This window comes from Mobula birostris, chromosome 4 (genome assembly GCF_030028105.1).
Source record: "Mobula birostris isolate sMobBir1 chromosome 4, sMobBir1.hap1, whole genome shotgun sequence".
Taxonomy (NCBI): domain Eukaryota; kingdom Metazoa; phylum Chordata; class Chondrichthyes; order Myliobatiformes; family Myliobatidae; genus Mobula; species Mobula birostris.
The window spans coordinates 87595651-87619621 of record NC_092373.1 but is presented as its reverse complement, the minus strand read 5'-3'; the positions used below and the strand labels follow the sequence as shown (position 1 = coordinate 87619621).

At 43.5% G+C, this 23971-nt stretch overlaps 1 protein-coding gene across 1 annotated transcript in view; it reads right to left on the bottom strand.

Moving 5' to 3' along the window:
- LOC140196463 (uncharacterized) overlaps nucleotides 1–23971 on the bottom strand; it is a 388255-nt gene that overhangs the window by 43129 nt on the left and 321155 nt on the right. Inside the window, exon 33 of the mRNA XM_072255725.1 lies at nucleotides 21206–21406. Within this exon, the coding sequence (XP_072111826.1) occupies nucleotides 21206–21406 (201 nt within the window). The remainder of the gene's footprint in view (nucleotides 1–21205; nucleotides 21407–23971) is intronic.

Here is a 23971-nt window from a genome sequence, read left to right as displayed (position 1 = left end):
CAGCAGTGAGACATTGAAGATGTCATTCAACACTCCGCCAATTGGTTGGCACAGGTTTTCAGAGCCCTGACGCCTTGTGAGAGTTCACCCTCTTGAAAGATGTTCTGACTTCGGCCTCCGAGCCAAAGATCACAGGGTCACCAAATGCTGCAGGAATTCACATAGATTTAGGTTATTCTCCCTTTCAAAGTGTGCACAAAAGGCACTGAGCTCACCTGGGAGTGAAGCATCACTGCCATTCATGACATCCGGTTTTATTTTGAAGGAAGCTTTTTTTACGTCGCATCTGGAGTTTCTCCAGTTAGCGGACGATTTCCCTTCACGCCTCTCTGACGTAGTGGGGAACCGCGTACAAGGCAAGTTACGGCAGTGGTTTGCCATTGAGTTTCCAAAGAGATCACCAGCTCATAGCCTAACATGGAGGAGCGTGCAGGGGAGCCGGCTGGATTCGAACTTGGGACCTTTCGTCCCGAAGTCCGGCACTGATGCTACTACGCCACCAGCCAGGTCTTCCCTGCCACAGCTGATATGCATCTGATTCAGTCTCTAAGCTTAACTGGAATTGCTTTACAGAGTCATAGAACACTACAACACAGAAACAGACCCTTCAGCCCATCTAGTCTATGCCAAACCATTAATCTGCCAAGTCCCATTGACCTGGACCCAGACCATAGTCCTCCATACCCCTCCCATCTATGTACCTATTCAAATTTCTCTTAAATGTTGAAATCAATTCCACATCCACCACTGGAGCTGGCAGCTTGTTCTACACTCTCACCAACCCCTGAGCGAAGAAGTTCCCCTTCATGCTCCCCTTAAATATTTCATCTCTCACTCTTAACCCATGACTTCTGGTCATAGTCTCATATAACCTCAGTGGAAAAAACTTGCTTGCATTTATCCTACATATACCGCTCACAATTTTGTATACCTCTATCAAATTTCCCTCAATCTTCTACATTTCAGGGAATAAAGTTGTAACCTATTTGACCTTTTGACCTTCGTCTGGTCAGGGAGAGTGAGGAGGTGATAGAGAGGAGTTGCAGGCAGGTGGTCACGGCGGGGCCACGGGAGGCAGACAAGTGGGTCACGGTTAGGAGGGGAAAGGGGAAAAGTCAGGTAATAGGGAGCACCCCGGTGGCTGTGCCCCTTAACAACAGGTACTCCTGTTTGAGTACTGTTGGGGGGGACAGCTTACCCGGGGGAAGTGACAGTGGCCGTGCCTCCGGCACAGAGTCTGGCCCTGTAGCTCAGAAGGGTAGGGCAAGGAAGAGGAGGGCAGTTGTGATAGGGGACTCGATAGTAAGGGGGTCAGATAGGCGATTACACTTGAATCCTAGGGGGACCAATATCCTGGCAGGGAGATTAGCGGGGGCTACTGAGGTGACTTTAAACTAGAATGGTTGGGGGATGGGAATCAAATTAAAGAGGCTAGGCGTGAGGAGGTTAGTTCACAACAGGGGGATGGGAACCAGTGCAGAGAGACAGAGGGGTGTAAAGTGAGGGTAGAAGCAAAAAGTACTAAGGAGAAAAGTAAAAGTGGCAGGCCGACAAATCCAGGGCAAGCATTAAAAAGGGCCACTTTTCAGCATAATTGTATAAGGGCTAAGAGAGCTGTAAAAGAGCGCCTGAAGGCTTTGTGTGTCAATGCAAGGAGCATTCGTAATAAAGTGGATGAATTGAAAGTGCAGGTTGTTATTAATGATTATGATATAGTTGGGATCACAGAGACATGGCTCCAGGGTGACCAGGGATGGGAGCTCAACGTTCAGGGATATTCAATATTCAGGAGGGATAGACATGAAGGGAGGGGAGGTGGGGTAGCGTTGCTGGTTAAAGTTGAGATTAACGCAAGAAAGGAAGGACATAAGCTGGGAAGATGTGGAATCGATATGGGTAGAGCTGCATAACACTAAGGGGCAGAAAACGCTGGTGGGAGTTGTGTACAGGCCACCTAACAGTAGTAGTGAGGTCGGAGATGGTATTAAACAGGAAATTAGAAATGTGTGCAATAAAGGAACAGCAGTTATAATGGGTGACTTCAATCTACATGTAGATTGGGTGAACCAAATTGGTAAAGGTGCTGAGGAAGAGGATTTCTTGGAATGTATGCGGGATGGTTTTTTGAACCAACATGTCGAGGAACCAACTAGAGAGCAGGCTATTCTGGACTGGGTTTTGAGCAATGAGGAAGGGTTAATTAGCAATCTTGTCGTGAGAGGCCCCTTGGGTAAGAGTGACCATAATATGGTGGAATTCTTCATTAAGATGGAGAGTGACAGAGTTAATTCAGAAACAAAGGTTCTGAACTTAAAGAGGGGTAACTTTGAAGGTATGAGACGTGAATTAGCTAAGATAGACTGGCAAATGACACTTAAAGGATTGACGGTGGATATGCAATGGCAAGCATTTAAAGGTTGCATGGATGAACTACAACAATTGTTCATCCCAGTTTGGCAAAAGAATAAATCAAGGAAGGTAGTGCACCCGTGGCTGACAAGAGAAATTAGGGATAGTATCAATTCCAAAGAAGAAGCATACAAATTAGCCAGAGAAAGTGGCTCTCCTGAGGACTGGGAGAAATTCAGAGTTCAGCAGAGGAGGACAAAGGGCTTAATTAGGAAAGGGAAAAAAGATTATGAGAGAAAACTGGCAGGCAACATAAAAACGGACTGTAAAAGCTTTTATAGATATGTAAAAAGGAAAAGACTGGTAAAGACAAATGTAGGTCCCCTGCAGACAGAAACAGGTGAATTGATTATGGGGAGCAAGGACATGGCAGACCAATTGAATAATTACTTTGGTTCTGTCTTCACTAAGGGGGACATAAATAATCTTCCAGAAATAGTAAGGGACAGAGGGTCCAGTGAGATGGAGGAACTGAGCGAAATATATGTTAGTAGGGAAGTGGTGTTAGGTAAATTGAAGGGATTGAAGGCAGATAAATCCCCAGGGCCAGGTGGTCTGCATCCTAGAGTGCTTAAGGAAGTAGTCGAAGAAATAGTGGATGCATTAGTGATAATTTTTCAAAACTCGTTAGATTCTGGACTAGTTCCTGAGGACTGGAGGGTGGCTAATGTAACTCCACTTTTTAAAAAAGGAGGGAGAGAGAAACCGGGGAATTATAGACCGGTTAGCCTAACGTCGGTGGTGGGGAAACTGCTGGAGTCAGTTATCAAGGATGTGATAACAGCACATTTGGAAAGTGGTGAAATCATCGGAAAAGTCAGCATGGATTTGTGAAAGGAAAATCATGTCTGACGAATCTCATAGAATTTTTTGAAGATGTAACTAGTAGAGTGGATAGGGGAGAACCAGTGGATGTGGTATATTTGGATTTTCAAAAGGCTTTTGACAAGGTCCCACACAGGAGATTACTGTGCAAACTTAAAGCACACGGTATTGGGGGTAAGGTATTGGTGTGGGTGGAGAATTGGTTAGCACACAGGAAGCAAAGAGTGGGAATAAACGGGACCTTTTCAGAATGGCAGGCGGTGACTAGTGGGGTACCGCAAGGCTCAGTGCTGGGACCCCAGTTGTTTACAATATATATTAATGACTTGGATGAGGGAATTAAATGCAGCATCTCCAAGTTTGCGGATGACACGAAGCTGGGTGGCAGTGTTAGCTGTGAGGAGGACGCTAAGAGGATGCAGGGTGACTTGGATAGGTTGGGTGAGTGGGCAAATTCATGGCAGATGCAATTTAATGTGGATAAATGTGAAGTTATCCACTTTGGTGGCAAAAATAGGAAAACAGATTATTATCTGAATGGTGGCCGATTAGGAAAAGGGGAGGTGCAACGAGACCTGGGTGTCATTATACACCAGTCATTGAAAGTGGGCATGCAGGTACAGCAGGCGGTGAAAAAGGCGAATGGTATGCTGGCATTTATAGCGAGAGGATTCGAGTACAGGAGCAGGGAGGTACTATTGCAGTTGTACAAGGCCTTGGTGAGACCACACCTGGAGTATTGTGTGCAGTTTTGGTCCCCTAATCTGAGGAAAGACATCCTTGCCATAGAGGGAGTACAAAGAAGGTTCACCAGATTGATTCCTGGGATGGCAGGACTTTCATATGAAGAAAGACTGGATGAACTGGGCTTGTACTCGTTGGAATTTAGAAGATTGAGGGGGGATCTGATTGAAACGTATAAGATCCTAAAGAGATTGGACAGGCTAGATGCAGGAAGATTGTTCCCGATGTTGGGGAAGTCCAGAACGAGGGGCCACAGTTTGAGGATAGAGGGGAAGCCTTTTAGGACCGAGATTAGGAAAAACTTCTTCACACAGAGAGTGGTGAATCTGTGGAATTCTCTGCCACAGGAAACAGTTGAGGCCAGTTCATTGGCTATATTTAAGAGGGAGTTAGATATGGCCCTTGTGGCTACGGGGGTCAGGGGGTATGGAGGGAAGGCTGGGGCGGGGTTCTGAGTTGGATGATCAGCCATGATCATAATAAATGGCGGTGCAGGCTCGAAGGGCCGAATGACCTACTCCTGCACCTATTTTCTATGTTTCTATGTTTCTATGTAACTCAGGTCCTCCAGTCCTGGCAACATTTTGTAAATTTTCTCTGCACTTTTTCAACCTTATTTACATCTTTCTGCAGGTAGGTGACCAAAACCGCAAACATTACTCCAAATTAGACTTCATCAGACAGAATTTCATAGAATTTCAACATAACATCCCACCTCCTGTACTCCTGTAGTTAAAATCACCTACTCTCACAACCTTATGAACCTTGCGATCCCTCTACAAATTTGCTCCTCTAAATCCTGTGGACTTCCGATGGTATATAATATAACTCCATTAATGTGGTCATACCTTTCATATTCCACAGTTCTACCCATAAAGCTTAACGAGATGAGCTGTGATGTCTTGCCTGCATTGTTAGATTTTCCTAACCTGGTGTCATGAATGGCTGTGAGGCTTCACTCCTAGGTGAGCTCAATGCATATTATACATGCTTTGAATGGGAGAATAAAACTATACCTGGACGAAATTGGGAACAGATGTTCTCAGGGAAATGTATGGAAGAAATGTGGCAAATGTTCAGCAGATATTTGCGTGGAGTTCTGCACAGGTACATTCCAATGAGACAGGGAAAGGAATGTAGGGTACAGGAACCATGGTGTACAAAGGCTGTTGTAAATCTAGTCAAGAAGAAAAGAAGAGTTTACCAAAGGTTCAAAAAACTAGGTAATGATAGAGATCTAGAAGATTATAAGGCTAGCAGGAAGGGGCTTAACAAAGAAATTAGGAGAGCCAGAAGGGGCCATGAGAAGGCCTTGGCAGACAGGATTAAGGAAAACTCCAAGGCATTCTACAAATACGTGAAGAGCAAGAGGATAAGACGTGAGAGAATAGGACCAATCAAGTGTGACAGTGGAAAATTGTGTATGGAACCGGAGGAGATGGCAGAGGTACTTAATGAGTACTTTGCTTCAGTATTCACTATGGAAAAGAGTCATGGCGATTCTAGGGATGACTTACAGTGGACTGAAAAGCTTGAGCATGTAGATATTAAGAAAGAGGATGTGCTGAAGCTTTTGGAAAGTATCAAGTTGGATAAGTCTCTGGGACTGGATGAGATATACTCCAAGCTACTGTTGGAGGTGAGGAAGGAGATTGCTGAGCATCTGGCAATGATCTTTGCATCATCAATGGGGATGGGAGAGGTTCTGGAGGATTGGAGGGTTGCGGATGTTGTTCTGTTATTCAAGAAAGGGTACAGAGATAGACCAGGAAATTATAGACCAGTGAGTCTTACTTCAGTGGTTGGTAAATTGATGGAAAAGATCCTGAGAGGCAGGATTTATGGACATTTGGAGAGGCATAATATGATGAGGAATAGTCAGCATGGCTTTGTGAAAGGCAGGTCATGCCTTACGAGCCTGATTGAATTTTTTGAGGATGTGACTAAACACATTGATGAAGATAGAGAAGTAGTTGTAGTGTATATGGATTTCAGCAAGGTTTATTGAGAAAGTAAGGAGGCACAGGATCCAAGGGGACATTGCTTTGTGGATCCAAAACTGGCTTGCCCACAGAAGGCAAAGAGTGGTTGTAGACAAGTCACATACTGCATGGAGGTTGGTGACCAGCGTAGTGTCTCAGGGATCTGTTCTGGGACCCTTACTCTTCCTGATTTTTATAAATGACTTGGATGAGGAAGTGGAGGGATGGGTTAGTAAGTTTGCTGATGACACAAATGTTGGGGGTGTTGTGGATAGTGTGGAGGGCTTTCAGAGGGGCCACAGTTTGAGGATAGAGGGGAAGCCTTTTAGGACCAAGATTAGGAAAAACTTCTTCACACAGAGAGTGGTGAATCTGTGGAATTCTCTGCCACAGGAAACAGTTGAGGCCAGTTCATTGGCTATATTTAAGAGAGAGTTAGATATGGCCCTTGTGGCTACGGGGGTCAGGGGTTTTGGAGGGAAGGCTGGGGCGGGGTTCTGAGTTGGATGATCAGCCATGATCATAATAAATGGTGGTGCAGGCTCGAAGGGCTGAATGGCCTACTCCTGCACCTATTTTCTATGTTTCTATGTTTCTATAACGGGACATTGATAGGATGCAAAACTGGCTGAGGAGTGGCAGATGCAGTTCAACCCAGATAATGGTGAGGTGGTTCATTTCGGTAGGTCAAATATGATGGCAGAATATAGTATTAATGGTAAGACTCTTGGCAGTGTGGAGGATCAGAGGGATCTTGGGGCCCAAGTCCATAGGACACTCAAAGCTGCTGCAATTTGAGTCTGTGGTTAAGAAAGCATACAGTGCATTGGCCTTCATCAATCGTGGGAATGAGTTTAGGAGCTGAGAAGTAGTGTTACAGCTATATAGGACCCCGGTCAGACCCCACCTGGAGTACTGTGATCAATTCTGGTCACCTCACTATAGGAAGGACATGGAAACCATAGAAAGGGTGCAAGGAGATTTACAATGATGTTGCCTGAATTGGGCAGCATGTCTTATGAGAATAGGTTGAGTGAATTTGGTCTTTTTACCTTGGAGCGGCGAAGGATGAGAGGTGGCCTGATAGGGGTGTATAAGATGATGAGAGGCGCTGATCATGTGGATAGTCAGAGGCTTTTTCCCAGGGCTGGAATGGCTAGCACGAGAGGGCACAGTTGTAAGCTGCTTGGAAGTAGGTACAGAGGAGATGTCAGCGGTAAGCTTTTTATGCAGAGAGTGATGAGTGCGTGAAATGGGCTGCTGGCGACGGTGGTGGAGGCAGATATGATAGGGTCTTTTAAGAGACTCCTGGACAGGTACATGGAGTTTAGAAAAATAGAGGGCTATGGGTAACTGTAGGTAATTTCTAAGGTAAGGACATATTCGGCACAGCTTTGTGGGCCGAAGGGCCTGTATTGTGCTGTAGGTTTTCTATGTTTCTATGAACCCCTGCAGCACCTGACGACCCTGTGTTCTTTGTCTCAGAGGCTGACATCAGGTCCTGATGTTGTACCTGGTAGGGCTCCGAAAACCTGTGCCAACCAACAGGTGGGATTGTTCAGGGACATCTTCAATCTCTCACTGCTTCCAAAAAGGGTGACAATCATATCAGTGCCCAAGAAGAGCGGAGTGAGCTGTCACCCAGTGGCACTCAGATCTACTGTGATGAACTGCTGTAAGAGGTTGGTCATGGCTAGAATGAACTCCCGCCTCAGCAAGGACCCGGACCCACTGCAATTTGACTATTGCCATGAAAGGTCTACAGCAGATAAAATCTCAGTGGCTCTCCACTAACCCTTGGATCACCTGGACAACATCAATATCTATGTCAGGTTGCTGTTTATTGAATACGGCTCAGCATCCAATACAATCATAACCTCAATATTAATCAACAAGGTCCAACAGCTGGGCCTCTGCACCTCCCTCTGGGACTGGATACTTGAGTAATGAAATATGCTCTTGGGAGTTCAGTGCAAATGCCAATGCTGTTTCAAAAGCCACTCTAAACATTAACTCAGGTGGTGGTGCTGTGGTTATTTTAAAACAAGTAGCCTAGAGGCCTGGATTAATAACTCAGAAACCAGCCACTGATTTCCCACCATTGGTACTGAGTTACTTCAGTTATGTTCTTAACCTGGATTCCAAAAGACAATGAGTGATTGTGACCAGAAAACTACTAAAAATTGTAAGAATCATTTGGCTCACTGATGTCCTTCGGGGAAGAAAATCTGTTCCCTGGCTTTTGTTTGATTACAGACCAATGTGGTTACGTATAACTCGACCAGCAATTCAGCTGAGTATGCAGAAGGACCGAAGTGTGGAAGTTCATTCGGTAGGACCGTTCTGATAACACAGCAGAAGCTAGGTAATGATTCTGGTCTTTCTGGTGACACACAGGTGCTAAGAAATTATTTAAAATATATAAAACTTACAGAGACTCCTCGTGGATACAAGTCTGGCTGCAAATGGCCATTTCACGCTACTGGCAGACTTTTGTAGATAACGAGGAGCTGGACTTGGGGATGGTGGTGACCCCTATCACTGTGAGCAGAATGATTGACCATAGCAGGGCCTTTCAGTCCTAATTTCTGTTTCAGCTATCAAGGAAAAACAGTACGGTTGCTGCAGAAAGCTGTATTTTTAGCAGGAAACAGAAATACTGTTCTGCTTTGTTAATTAATTCAATGAAACTTTATTGAACTTAACTTGGTTTACCTCTGCTGGAGAAGGAACATCATCACTGAAATGCACTCTGTTATGTTCAGACTGATTCAGTTTGTAATGATGTGATTCAATATTGATATTGCTTTGTGTGGCCTTTTCACTGGAATGTTTCATGAATCAGAGAGGTATTCCATGACATTTTCCCTTCGTATATTTTACCGTGGTTGTTTATTGCTGTTCCAAGTCTTAAGTAAATGGAGTAGGTTCAAGACCAAACAGATTGGACTGCCTACTGGAGAAAACCTATCAAAGGTTCAAATCCTAGAAGCCAGGACAGCAGCAAGTTAAAGAGAAATCTAAAATGAAATGGAAAATGTAACGAGATACGAGTTGGGAATAAGAATTATGTAAGGTTTATAGGAAGGAGAGCAGGAAATAAAGAACTTTATAACTGCTAGGAACCAGGAGCTCACTTTTCCAGGGAAGCTTATAGATGTGGAGATGAACCTTGTTGAATGATGATTGCACATCCATTTGTTAATCTGGGGGCATTGGAGAGTGAGCTTTCCTCTGTGTTTATTATTGGTTGACACTGTTTCATAGTAACCCTGACGTTTCTGCTTTATAGGCCACTAATATTATGGGATGGATTCGCCAGATAGACTGATTTGCTGATTTTGAGAAAGCAAGGGGTGGGTGTCTTTGCTTCACAATAAAATCTTGTGGTGCTAAGACATAGCAATCTTGTTGCACGCTTGTTCACCTGATCTGGAACATCTAATGATTAATTACTGTCCATTTTCCTTACCAGGAGAGTTCTCTTCCGTGATTCTGGTTGCAGTTTACGTACTGCCAAATGAAGATGCTAAGTAAGCACTTTAAGTATTGAGTGCCGTGATAAACAAACAAGAATCAACCTGCCCCGAGACACCTTTCATATCATTGCTGGGGACTTCAATCAGGCTTGAAGAAATCTCTGCCCAGTTTTCATCACCATAACACCTGCAACACCAAGGGATCCAACACACTTGACCACTGCTACACAACCACCAAGAATGCCTATCATTCCATGCCAGCAAACCCAATCATCGGGCTGTCCTCCTCCTACCTGCATACAGGCAGAGGCTAAACAGCAAGGCTCCAGAGGTAAGGAGACAAAGAGGTGATTGTGGGAGATAGGTGAGTGACTACAGGATTTTTTTGAGTCGGTGGACTGGGATACGTTCAAGATCCCAGTCGGTGGACTGGGATCTGAACAAATAAGCTAAAGTTGTCACAGACTTTATAAAATCACTCATAGATGAGCGTGTTCCCACAAAAATCATTCAGTCTTCCACAACCAGAAGTCCTGGATGAAACTAGTGATCTGAAATATGCTGAGGGCCATATCTGTTGTATTCAGGTCTGGTGACCAAGTAAAATACAAGATGTCCATGTACAGGTGTCTTCCGCTTTTCGAACGTTCGCTTTACGAAACCTCACTGTTACGAAAGACATACATTAGTACCCTGTTTTCACTAATAGAAGGTATTTTCACTGTTACAAAAAAAGCAGCGCGCGATAAAAGGCAACCACTCTCCTCGGGATTCAGAACGGAATCGCAGCCGGCATTACTTAAACACGTGCCTGTGAGCAGCCGTTTGCAAGATGAGTTCCAAGGTGTCGGAAAAGCCTGAAAGAGCTCGTAAGGGTGTTACACTTAGTGTAAAACTAGACATAATTAAGCATTTTGATTGTGGTGAACGAAGTAAGGACAAAGCGAGTTTGGCTTGTGGAAGTTGACGAAGATGATGTTGAAGAGGTTTTGGCATCCCATGACCAAGAACTGATAGATGAAGAGCTGATGCAATTGGAAGAGGAAAGGATAACAATCGAAACCGAATGAGTAATGATAAAGTACGACTTTAATTTTGAAAGGGTACATCGGTTTAGGGGATATTTGCAGGATGGTTTGAGTGCTTACAAAGAACTGTATGATAGAAAAATGCGCGAGGCTCAGCAGTCAAGCAAGCCTTCCACATCAGCCACAGCAGATGACGAACCTCGACCTTCCACATCAAGGCGGGCAGTCATAGGAGAAGATGAGCTGCCTGCTCTAATGGAAATAGACTACGAGATGGCACCCCAGTGTCCCACCACCCCAACACCCAGGCCGCGGACAGATACCAATCCGCGGAGAATGCAGCAGTAGCCGGGAGACACACAGCACATCTTTAAGAAAAAAGCCGAAATAAACATGCTAATTAATTAGGTGCCGCCCGACACGTAATTATCAACACGTAATAGAGGCGAAGTAATTGGCAATCGGCACTGATCTGGGCCGACAATTACGTGCCGGGCGGCACCTAATTAATTAGCATGTTTATTTCGGCTTTTTTCTTAAAGATGTGCTGTGTGCCTCCCGGCTACCGCTGCATTGTCCGCGAATCGGTATCGGTTCGCCTGCCCGGAGGGTGGGGGCCACTGCACTCCGATGACTCAGTCTAACACACCATCATCAGTGTGCTCCGCACTTTCCCAATTCCGGCGAGTGATACTACACTGTACATACATTACTTCTACTTTACATAGGCTGTGTATTTTTACGTGTTATTTGGTATGATTTGGCAGCTTCATAGTTTAAAGGTTACTGAAGAGCGCTTGTGCCGTGTTTTTGCTGACAGCGCTTGCGTGAGATTTTCGCTACGGAGAACAGTTCAGGCAATGATTGTGCAAAAGTATTTCTACTTTATATAAGCTGTGTATCATATCATTCCTGCTTTTACTATATGTTACTGTTATTTTATGTCTTATGTGTTATCTGGCATGATTTGGTAGGTTATTTTTGGGTCTGCGAACGCTCACAAAATTTTCCCATATAAATAAATGGTAATTGCTTCTTTGCTTTACGACATTCCGGCTTACGAACCGTTTCATAGGAACGCTCTATCTTCAGATGGCGGGGCAAACCTGTACTATCTTCTTACATGCGTGGTTGCAATTTCAGACCAAACTGGAATCACAGAAGAATGCTCGATAGCAGTGGCAGGGTTTGAATGCTATCATCTCCAACAAAGCAAAACCAAGTCGGGAGCTGTCGGGACAGAAGATGATGCCAGCCTGAGAGGCGGTCAGGTCTGCGAGTCAACAATTGGCGCTGAAGCAAAGCCGAGGAGACAGACGTCAGGCAGAGCAGTGGTAATAGGTGACTCCATAGTGAGAGGCACAGAAAGGGGTTTCTATGGCAACAGGTGAGATTTAAGGATGGTGTGTTGCCTCCCTGGTGTCGGGATCCAGGATGTCACGGACCGATTGCAGGGAATCCTCAAGAGTGAAGGTGAACATCCGGAAGTGGTGGTGCATGTTGGCACAAATGACGCGGGGAAGAAGAGGAAAGACATTCTACAGCGCGACTTCAGAGAACTCCGGAGAAGGCTGAGAAGCAGGACTTCCAGGGTGGTTATCTCCGGTTTGCTTCCAGTTCCTCATGCTGGAGTGGGCAAGAACAGGGAGATAATGTGTGGCTAAGGAACTGGTGCAGGAAGCAAGGATTTTCATTTTTGGACCACTGGGGTATGTTTGGGGTAAGGATGAATTGTATAAGAGGGACGGGTTGCACCTTAATAAGCGGGGCATCAGCATTCTGGCAGGCAGGTTTGCCTCTGTAACACGGGTGTGTTTAAACTAAGTAGTGGGGGGGGGAGGGGACAAACTAGAAACATAAGGATGGAGACAAAGGGAAAGTGAGAATAAGAAAAGTTAAGAAAGACAGCAGAATCAACAGAGCAGAAAGCTCAAGAAGGGATCATGCAGTATGGCCAAGTGAAATAGGAATTGATATGGGAGGTGAGGGGAGTAATGAATTAAAAGTATAATATATGAATGCACGGAGTATAAGAAATAAAGTAGATGAGCTTGAGGCTCAGTTGGAAATTGGTAAGTATGATGTTGTGGGAATAACAGAGACATGGCTTCAAGCAGACAGGGCCTGGGAAATGAATATTCAAGGGTATACGTCCTATTGAAAGGACAGACTGATGGGCAGAGGGGGTGGGGTGGCTCTGTTGGTGAGGAATGCTATTCAGTCCCTTGTGAGGAGGGACATAGAATCAGGAGACGTAGAGTCAGTATGGATAGAACTGATAAATTCTAAGGGTAGAAAGACCCTAATGGGAGTTATCCACAGGCCCCCAAACAGTAGTCTGGATGTAGGGTGTAAGTTGAATCAAGAGTTAAAATTGACATGTTGCAAAGGTAATGCTACAGTTGTTATGGGAGATTTCAACATGCAGGTAGACTGGAGGAATCAGGTTGTACTGGACCCCAAGAAAGGGAGTTTGTGGAGTCCCTCCGAGATGGATTCTTAGAACAGTTTGTACTGGAGCCTACCAGAGAGAACGCAATTCTAGATTTAGTGTTGTGCAATGACCCGGATTTGATCAGGGACCTCGAGGTAAAGGAGCCACTTGGAGGTAGTGACCATAATATGATAAGTTTTAATCTACAAATCGAGAGGGAGAAGGGAAAATTGGAAGTGTCAGTATTACAGTTGAACAAAGGGAACTATGGTGCTATGAGGGAGGAGCTGGCCAAAGTTCAATGGAACAATACTCTAGCAGGGATGACAGTGGAACAGCAATGGCAAATGTTTCTGGGAATAAAGCGGAAGGTGCAGGATCAGTTCATTCCAAAGAGGAAGAAAGATCCTAAGGGGAGTAAGGGGAGGCCGTGGCTGACAAGGGAAGTAATGGACAGTATAAAAATAAAAGAGAAGAAGTATAACATAGCAAAGACGAGTGGGAAGCCGGAGGATTGGGAAACTTTTAAAGAGCAACAGAAGGTAACAAAAAAGCAATACGCCGAGAAAAAGTGAGGTACGAAGGTAAACTAGCCAAGAATATAAAGGAGGATAGTAAAAGCTTCTTTAGGTATGTGAAAAGGAAAAAAATAGTTAAGACCAAAATTGGGCCCTTGAAGACAGAAACGGGTGAATTAATTATGGGGAACAAGGAAATGGCAGATGAATTGAACAAGCACTTTGGATCTGTCTTCACTAGGGAAGACACAAGCAATCTCCCAGATATAATAGTGGCCAAAGGACCAAGGGTAATGGATGAACTGAAGGAAATTTATATTAGGTAGGAAATGGTGTTGGATAGACTGCTGGGTCTGAAGGCTGATAAGTCCCCGTGACCTGATGGTCTGCATCCCAGGGTACTTAAGGAGGTGGCTTTAGAAATCGTGGACACATTGGTAATCATTTTCCAGTGTTCTATAGATTCAGGATCAGTTCCTGTGGATTGGAGGGTGGCTAATGTTGTCCCTCTCTTCAAGAAGGGAGGAAGAGAGAAAACAGGGAATTATAGGCCAGTTAGCCTGACGTTGGTGGTGGGAAAGATGCTGTAGTCAATTATAAAAGATGAAATTACGACACATTTGGATAGCAGTAACAGGATCGGTCCGAGTCAGCATGGATTTACGAAGGGGAAATTGTACTTGACTAATCTTCTGGAATTTTTTGAGGATGCTCTTCATTGACCACAGCTTAGCATTCAACTCTATCTTCCCCTCTAAATTAATGAATAAACTCCAAGACCTAGGCATCAATATCTCCTTCTGCAACTAGATCCTCGATTTCCTCACTTGCAGATCGCAGTCAGTTTGGGTTAGTAATAAGGTCTCCACAATCACCATCAGCACAGGTGCACCACAAGGCTGTGGCTTAGTCCCTGTTGTACTCATTTTATACTTATGACTGTGAGGCTAAGCACAGCTCCAATGCCATATTTAAGTTTGCTGACGATACCATTGCAATTGGCTGAACTAAAGGTGGTGATGAAACAACATATAGGAGGGAGATTGAATATCTGGCTGAGTGGTGCTAGAACAACAACTTATAACTCAATATCATCACGGTGCTGATTATCAACTTCAGGCGGAGGAAACCAGAGGTCCATGAGCCAGTTCTCATCAGGTAATCAGAGGTAGAGAGGGTCAACAACTTTAAATTCCACAGTGTTAACATTTCAGAGAATGTGTCCTGGGTCCAGCACATAAGTGCCTCTACTTTGCTAGAAGTTTGCCAAGACCTGGCATGTCATTTGAAAATTTGACAAACTTCTATTGATGTATAGTGAAGAGTATACTGACTGGTGTTTCACAGCCTGGAATGGAACATCAATACCTTTGAACAGGATGGCCTACAACAACGAATGGATATGGCTCAGTCCATTACAGGTAAAGCCCTCCACATCAGTCACATCTGCAGGAGTGCTGTCGCAGGAAAGCAGCACCCGTCATCAAGTGCCCCCGCTCTCCAGGCAATGCTCGCTTCTCACTGCTGCCATCAGGAAGGAGGTATGGGGCCCTCAGGTCCCACACATCCAGGTTCAGGAACAGTTATTATCCATCAACCATCAGGTTCTTGAACCAGAGCGGATAACTTCACTCACCCCAGCAATGAATAGATTCCATAACCAATGGACTCACTTTCAAGGGCTCGACGATTCAGGTTCTGATTTTTTTTCTTTCTTTATCTATCTATCTATCTGTCTGGCTATTTATTTTCTATCTTTCTTTTTGTGTTTGTACAATTTGTTGTCTTTTCTATATTGGTTGTTTGCCCATCTTTGTAGTGTGCAGTTCTTCATGGATTCGATTTCTTTGTATATACTGTGAATGCCTGCAAAAATTAATCTCAGGATAGTATATAGTGACATACGTACTCTGGTACTAAGTATAGTTTTTGGGGTATCCTCCTTTCATAAGAAACCAAGCGTATGAGACACAGAAGCATATAATGGTCATTCTGTTTCATGACTTACTCTCCCATTCAATAGATTATTGCTGAATTTCTGCTGCATGCGCCTTCTTATCTGTACTATATTTGCTTCCACAGCTTTTGGAGCTGGAGGTTTCCTATTATTCTTAATCTTCTGACTGCATGCATTTCTGCATCCACAGCTTTCGGGGTTGGAGATTTTCTACGATTTTTATTCTTCTGACTGCAGACATTTCTGCTCACCTCAGTCCTACTTGGCAGAACCCATGTTACAATAGCTGAACCCTCAATTGCAACGTCCCCAGCCTGAGGTAAATAGTTTATTATTGTCACATGTAGCAAGATATACAGTGAAAAGCTTTGTTTTGTATGCTATTCTAGTGGATCATTTCAAACATAGGTATGTTGAGATAGTACACAAAGAAAAGCAATCGCAGAATGCAGAATATGTTACAGATATAGAGAAAATGTAGTTCAGCGAGACAAATAAGTTGCAAGGGCCATGAAGAGGTAGACTGAGAGATCAAGAGATAATCTTTATGGTAAATGTGATCTCTTCAAGATCTTATAACAGAGGGATAGAAACTATGCTTGAGCTTAGTGGCACATGTTTTCAAGCTCTTGTATCTACTGCCTGATGGAAGGGGAGAGAAGTGAAAATGATTGGGGTGGATGGGGTCTTTGATTTTGTTGGCTGCTTTCCCAAGGCAGAGCAAAACATTGATGGAGTCAATATAGGTGAGGCTGGTTTTAGTGATGAATTGTGCTGTTTTAATAACTCTGCAGATTCTTGAGTTTTGGGAAGAGCAGCTGTAATACCAAGCCGTGATGTGTTCTTTGGTGGACTGCTAAAAATTGATCAGGTCATGCTGAATTTCCATAGGCTTGTGAGGAAGTAGAGGTGCTGGTGTGTTTTCTTGGTCATAGTGTCTATATGGTTGAATGCATGTAAGGCATCATAAGTACTTGTCTGACCACCTCCTGCAGAGGTGAAGAGGGACAATGACTTCACACCTATGAGTTAGATAAATAAACACTGAAGTTCCACTCCATAAACCAGAATATAAAATTTAGGATGATATTCCAATGAAGAGGTTCTGAGGTGCCTTCTTTTAGAAGGGATGTGAGGTCCTATTTGTTATAAAAGAATCTAGTACTTAAAAAATTCTATGGCTTAATCAAAAGATGACACTGGGATATAGATGGCCTGGCTCACATTTATACCTCAACAACAATTTCCCTCATAAGAGTATTTTGTTACTTCCTTTATTACTGTCTTGGGACACTATCCAAATGAAAAATGATCAGGTGTCCTGGACTGCACGCTCACTGATTGTAAATCATTCTTGAGGTTATCAAAGGTACTGTATAAATGCTCATTTTTATTCCAGTATAACTGAGCACTAGTAAAATACATTGTAAACTGACAAAACCACTGGCGCCTGTTCCACTCTCTCTGACTGCAGGAGCTATCACACTAACAGTGGAAGGAAAGTGGATTAATTTTGATTTGTTTTAAAACTTGGACTTTATTTGTTACAAGAATTTCCAACGGGCTTCCCAGTCTTTAAACAAAGCAGGGTGGGCTCGGAGGCAGGCACAGGGCCATCATTTAGATCCGATCAAGGAAGGGACCGCAGTGGTAAGTGACAGATCAGCCCACACACAATCAGGATTAGTTGCTGGTCAAAACGCACATTTATGATGCACTTCAGCTGATTCAGGCAGTTGGATTTTGCAACTTGAATTCTAATAAACAGAACCCATTTGTTTGTGTCAAAATTCAATAAACTGGCAATAAATAACTACCACTAGATGAACCTTTGTACTCCAGCCCATTTTACCATTTATTCAGTTGTAGAATCTCCACTAAATGTGCAGAGCACTTTAGAAAAAATATGCTTGAAACAAAAAGTTGCAATATTCTGCAAATTGGACTGAGCTATAAAAATAAGATGTTATTGAAAATGGGGCAAAGATTCTTGCAATCCATGGGAAGATTAAACAGTACAAAGGATATATATGGACAGGAGTTTGCTTCACTGGGATTATGTAAAATGGGAAGGACCTTGGTCCATTGAAAGAACTTATGTTCCATGGGACTGTGGTGCTATGGATCTGAAAAGTGTGAAGTTGCTTCATTTTAGAATGGAAAATGAAACCAACAAGAAAAATGAAATAGAGGGAAAATGTAAGCATGCCCTTACATGCACACATGTAGTTTAACATGTTCAGAACATTCAATAAATATTTGAGATATCATGAATTAATCATGTTATTTCTCTTTAGTCTTCAATCTGTGATGGTAACATTCTCCAGAAACCAGTGCCATTTCCAATTGACATACGGGTCTCCAAAGCATTCACCACACCATTTTCATGTGGCAGACCTCACCTCTGCTCTTCTCTCCCAACCCTGCATTTACTCTGCCCTACCAGTTAATCCCGGGGAAAATGGGGAATGAATGATAACTAATGCACTGGTTAGTAGGTTAATTGGTCATTGTAAACTGCCCTATGATTAGGCTACGGTTAAATAGGTGGGTTGCTGGGCAGCACAGCTTGATGGGCCTGAAGGGTCTGTTTCGTGCTGTATCTCTCCATAAATACCATTTCCAAGGTGACAAGCCAATAAAGTTTATTTAGAGTCACAGTGTAGAAGCAGGCTCTTTGGTCCATCGAGTTAGCATTAACCATCAATCACTCATTTACACTAATTCCACATTCCCTCATTAAAATAAAATGTCCTCTCTCCTCTCGTGGTTCCCACCAGATTCAACCGTTCATTAACCTTACTAGGGGCAACTTACAACCTCGGCACAGGCAACACCTGAGGTCAGGGCTGGTCCTGGGTCTCTAGAGTTGTGAGGTAGCAGCTTAACTAACTGCACTGCTGTGCTGTCTCTTGCCAGACATAATCTCTCTGTGCAGACACAATCATCAAAGCTGGTCACCCAATTCAAAATTCTGATCAGAGAAATGGCACTGAATGTTACTTGCAACAGGGTGTGAGCATCAGTATAATTTATTTTAACAGAGAAAACCAGTATAAAGGAATTTTGCCTACATCAGTAAGCAGATAGAATGGATAAAAAGTTGGGTGCTTGCCTGCTGCTGTTTGCAAACCCAGCCGTTACAAGGCACACAAACTGTAGACCAAAATGGCAAGAATTAGCTATTGGCTCACTCTGCGTGAGGTAGCTACTCTGACAGTATGACTGCATTGCATTGACATCAGTCTATCATGGTCACATGTACTCCAAACACATTAAAGCTTCTGTGCAACCCAGACAGATTATTCTATACATAAACGTATCAAGAAAAACAGAATGCTGAATGCTGACTATGTAGCAGCTAAAAGAAAGGATTGTGCAGGTAAAAAATTAAATTGCAAGGGCCACGATGAAAAAAACTAGGAGATCAACAGTTCATCTTTAGTCCATTCTTGAGTCTAATAGAGTTGTCCTAGTGCCAGCGTGAATGCTATCAGGAATGATATCACCTTCCAGGCTTGGAGAATATTTTCCATTTTTACCAATGCCAATTGTAACAAAATGAAGAATAAAAACAGAGTGAAAGTAGACAATCCAATCCTTCAAATTCATCCACACTATGGTTGATCTACCTTAATGCATGTTCCTGCATGACCCTCATTTCACTTCATGCCTTCAATATCCAGATAACCAGTAATCTCTCTAAACGCCGAGGCACCACAGTCTTCTGGGGTAGAGATTTACAAAGATTCACCTCTCCTGGGTTATCTCAGTCCTAAATGGTCTACGCCTAATTCTGAGACTGTGACCAGATTTCAGGGCAAACAATTTCCTTGCGTCCAGTCTGAGGTTACCTATCATTCTTCAAAATAACAGTACACCGAAGGGAGTAGGGAGTATTGTGCACTCTCACAGCAATCCGTCTATGACAGCCGTTCTTAATATGGGGTCCCTGGACCCATCAGGGATCAGCAGATAAATTCCAGGGTTAGATTAATATTTTGTTAACTGTATTTCAATATAATTTTTTTGGTAATCCTATGTATTTCATTTTATACGTTTAAATACATTATTTTGAGAAGGGGTCCATAGGTTTCACTGGACTGACAAAGGGGTCCATGGCATAAAAAAGGTTCAGACCATAAGACATAGGAGCAGAATTAGACCATCTGGCCCACTGAGTCTGCTCCGCCATTCAATCATGGCTGATTCTTTTTTTTAAACTTCTCCTCAACCCCAGTTCCTAGCCTTCTCACCGTAATCTTTGATGCCATGTCCAATCAAGAATCTATCAATCTCTGCCTTAAATACACCCAATGACCTGGCCTCCAAAGCTGCATGTGTCAACAAATACCATAAATTCACCGCCCTTTGGCTAAAGAAATTCCTCTTCATCTCTGTTTTGAAAGGGTGACCCTCTATCCTGAGGCTGTGCCCTCTTGTCCTATACTCTCCCACTATGGGAAACATCCTTTCCACATCTACTCTGTCTAGGCCTTTCAACATTCGAAAGGTTTCAATGAGATCCCCCCTCATCCTTTTGAATTCCAGTGAGTACAGACCCAGAGCCATCAAACCATGTTAATTTAGAACCCTGGTCTAAGACAAGAACATTGTTACTCAGGTATGTAGACAAAATATGTACACAATATTCCAAGAGCAATATCATCTTAGTGTATTTGTCAGCCAGCATTGACATAGTGGGCTGATGGGCTTGTTTCTGTGCTGTTTGGCTCTGAAACCTGAGGCAATTTACAATGGCCAATTAACTACACAACCATACTTATTTGGGACGCAGGAGGAAACTGAAGTGGCTGGAGCAAACGGGCAATGAGGGGAAATGTGCAAACTGCGCCCAGATAGCACCGGAAGTGAGGATTGAATCCAACCTGTGTAGGGAAAAAGCAGCTGCCTGATGCTGTATGTTGTCCAGTCTGGGAGGTCCTACTGGCAGAGCAAGCCAGAGTGCATGTTATTTCAGAGAGCAATTCACCAGAAACTGGAGTAGCCATGTACACAATGTAGATGTCTGAGACTAGGAATCCTTGGTGTCTAACCTACCTCCTAACTCCACAAAACCAGTCCACCATCTACAAGGCTCAAGTCTGGGGTGTGATGGAATACTTCCACTTGCCTGGATGAGTACAGCTTCAGTAAGTCAAGAAGCTTGACATCATCTAGGGCATTGCAGCCCACTTGATAAGTAACCCATACACTCGTTCCACCACCAATGCACAGTAAGGGGTTGTACCATCGATAGGACGCAATGCAACAACTCACCAAGACTCCTTGTACAGTATCTTCCAAACTCACAGCTCCTACCAGCTAGAAGGACAAGGACAAAAAAACATGGGAACACCACCACCTAGAAGTTGCCCTCCAAGCCATACATCATCCTGACTTTGAAATATATCACTTTTCCTTCACCATTACTGGATCACATCCTGAATCTCACTCCCCAACAGTATTGTGGGCATGGCCACACCTCAGGAATGGCACTGGCTCAAGTAGGCTGCTCACCATCACCTTTGCAAGGGCTGTTGGGGATGATCAATTAAATTCTGGCTCAGCTTGTGAAGGCTATATTTCTTGAATGAATATATAAGAAAACATAGATTAATGTTAGTGACAACAAACAATCAGCCGGTGGAACTCTGCAGATCGAGCAGCATCTGTGAGGCAAAATGAATTTTGACTTCAAACATTGACAATTCTTCCCACTAACCACCACCACCTCAAACATGCTGCTTCTTTTACCCACTGAGTTCCTCGCTGCAGATTCTAGCATCTGTATTCTCTTGTGTTTGTTTAATAGCAGTGACCTCTCACCCTATCAAGTGTTCTCCTGAGGGCAGATTGGTCTTTCTCAAGGCACACTTTCGAACGTTGTAGTTCTCGTTTCTCATTCTCTAGCCGTGCGACAACCCTCTGCAAGCTAGCTACTCGCTCCTGGTAAGTGTGCTTTTCTTGTTGAAGCTTCTCGATGAACTTCAGCACCTCCTGCTCACTCTCCTGTCTCTGCTGCAACACCTGGCAAAAGAAGAGTAGAGAGCTTCATGCATGGAGTTCAACCAAAACTTAAAGGAAGAACAAACACTTTCTAACACAATATTTTAATGTAAAATTCTGACCTAAGAGAGGCTAATCATCAGTATATAAATTTCTGATTATTGCTAAAACACAGAAAAATGCAAATTGTGCTCTGATTTTAAAGTTTGGAGGGTTAGTAAATTTGCTGACGGTACAAAGGTTGGGGGTGTTGTGGATAGTGTGGAGGGCTGTCAGAGGTTACAGTGGGACATTGATAAGATACAAAACTGGCCTGAGAAGTGGTGGATGGAGTTCAACTGAGATAAATATGAGGTGGTTCATTTTGGTAGGTCAAATATGATGGGAGAATATAGTATTAATGGTAAAACTCTTGGCAGTGTGGAGGATCAGAGGGATCTTGTGGTTCGAGTCCATAGGACACTCAAAGCCGCTGCGCAGGTTGACTCTGTGGTTAAGAGGGCATACGGTGCATTGGCCTTCATCAATCGTGGGATTGCGTTTAGGAGCTGAGAGGTAATGTTGCAGCTATATGGGATCCTGGTCAGACCCCGCTTGGAGTACTGTGCTCAATTCTGGTCACCTCACTACAGGAAGGACGTGGAAACCACAGAAAGGGTGCAGAGGACATTTACAAGGATGTTGCCTGGATTGGGAGCATGTCTTATGAGAATAGGTTGAGGGAACTTGGCCTTTTTCCCTTGGCGTGACAGAGGATTAGAGGTGACCTGACAGAGATATATAAGATGATGAGAGGCATTGATCATGTGGATAGTTAGAGGCTTTTTCCCAGGGCTGAAATGGCTAGCATGAGAGGGCACAGTTTTAAGTTGCTTGGAAGTAGGTACAGAAGAGACGTCAGGGGTAAGTTTTTTATGCAGAGAGTGGTGAGTGCGTGGAACGGGCTGCCGGCGATGGTGGTGGAGACGGATATGATAGGGTCTTTTAAGAGACTGGACAGGTACATGGTGCTCAGAAAAATAGAGGGCTATGGGTAACCCTAGGTAATTTCTAAGATAAGGACATGTTCGGCACAGCTTTGTGGCACTGTATTGTGCTGTAGGTTTTCTATGTTTCTATGTTTGTTTTACCCAGAGAAAGCCAATCAAAAACCAGGGGTCATAGATTGAAAGTGAGAGGGGAAGGATTTAAAATGAGTCTTCTTCACTGGAGGGTTGTGGATATATGGAACAAACTGCCAAAGGAAGTGGCTGATTACAACATTTTGAAGATACTTGGACAGGTTCATGGATAAGAATGGTTTTGAGGAATATGGGCCAAGTTCAGGTAAGTGGGACTAGCTCAGATAGGCACTTTGGTCAGCTTAGATGAGTTGAGCCATAGGGCCTTTTTCTGTGCAATACAACCCCATGTTTCACATTAATAACTAAACTATACCTCTTGAAAACATCTAGGAATGAAGACTTGAGAAAATTACAATGTATGGATCATTACCCTATGAAAATACAGGAAAATACATTGTGCAGATATTATTAGAAAATATTTCTGAAATGAGTAAAGTAATGTATTACAATGATGAACATGCTGATGTATGTGCTGATAGTCTTCAGGATTGTAGCATTGATCTATGACGAATGCTTCAATAACCACATTCAGACTACAGGAGAAATTTGCAGGAGGTACCATAGATGCCATGTTACAATCCATTTTCGCTCTTTTTCCCAAGAGACTGCTGAACTAAGTAGCCTTGGCCACCCCCACAGACTACATTCCATCTTCAAGGAGCATTTCAGTAGTAAGGAGAGAATGAACAGTTTGAGATTATTTCTCATGGAGTTAAGGAGGTTGATGGATAATATGATAGAAGTATACACAATTATGACAGCATTGATAGTGTAGACAGAAAGAACATTTCTCTGAGTTTGCAGGTATTTAAAACAAGAAGGTGGGAGGTAGAGGTTTAGGAGGAATTGGAGGGGAAATTTTTTGCACACATGCAGTACATAATTTTAGTCTGGAATTCACTGCCTGAGGTGGTGGAAGCAGGGACTCTCACAACATTTAAGAAGCATCTAGATAAGCACTTGAATCACCAAGGCATAGAAAGCTGTATACCAAATGTGGGTAAACGGAATTAGAATAGATACGTATAGTGGTCAGCATGGATGCGGTGGGCCAAAGGGCCTATTTCTGTGTTATATGACTTTATGGATGAGAGCCTTTATGCCTTTATAACGCAATTGCTAGAATAAGCTGTAATGTGAAAAACGTTTTAAAAAAAGCTGCAGTTCTGCGATACGGCCCAATGTATGAGTAGGTCCTGCTCTCAAGGACAATTCTGGAGACTTGGCCATCTGACTGGGGTCAGACATCTCTATGATGTCAGAGGATATATAATAGAGGCTGCTTATGTCCTTCACTCATCCTTGTTAGATTCTGTTGGCCCCCAGTTTTTTCAAATCTCTGTTAGAACTAGAGTGCAGAAAAATGGAGTGCCATCCACTAATTACCCATGAGACAATACTAGCAATCTTACTAGTCACACTGACCCTTCTCCTCGCAGTTATTAAAGAGTAATAGCCTCAA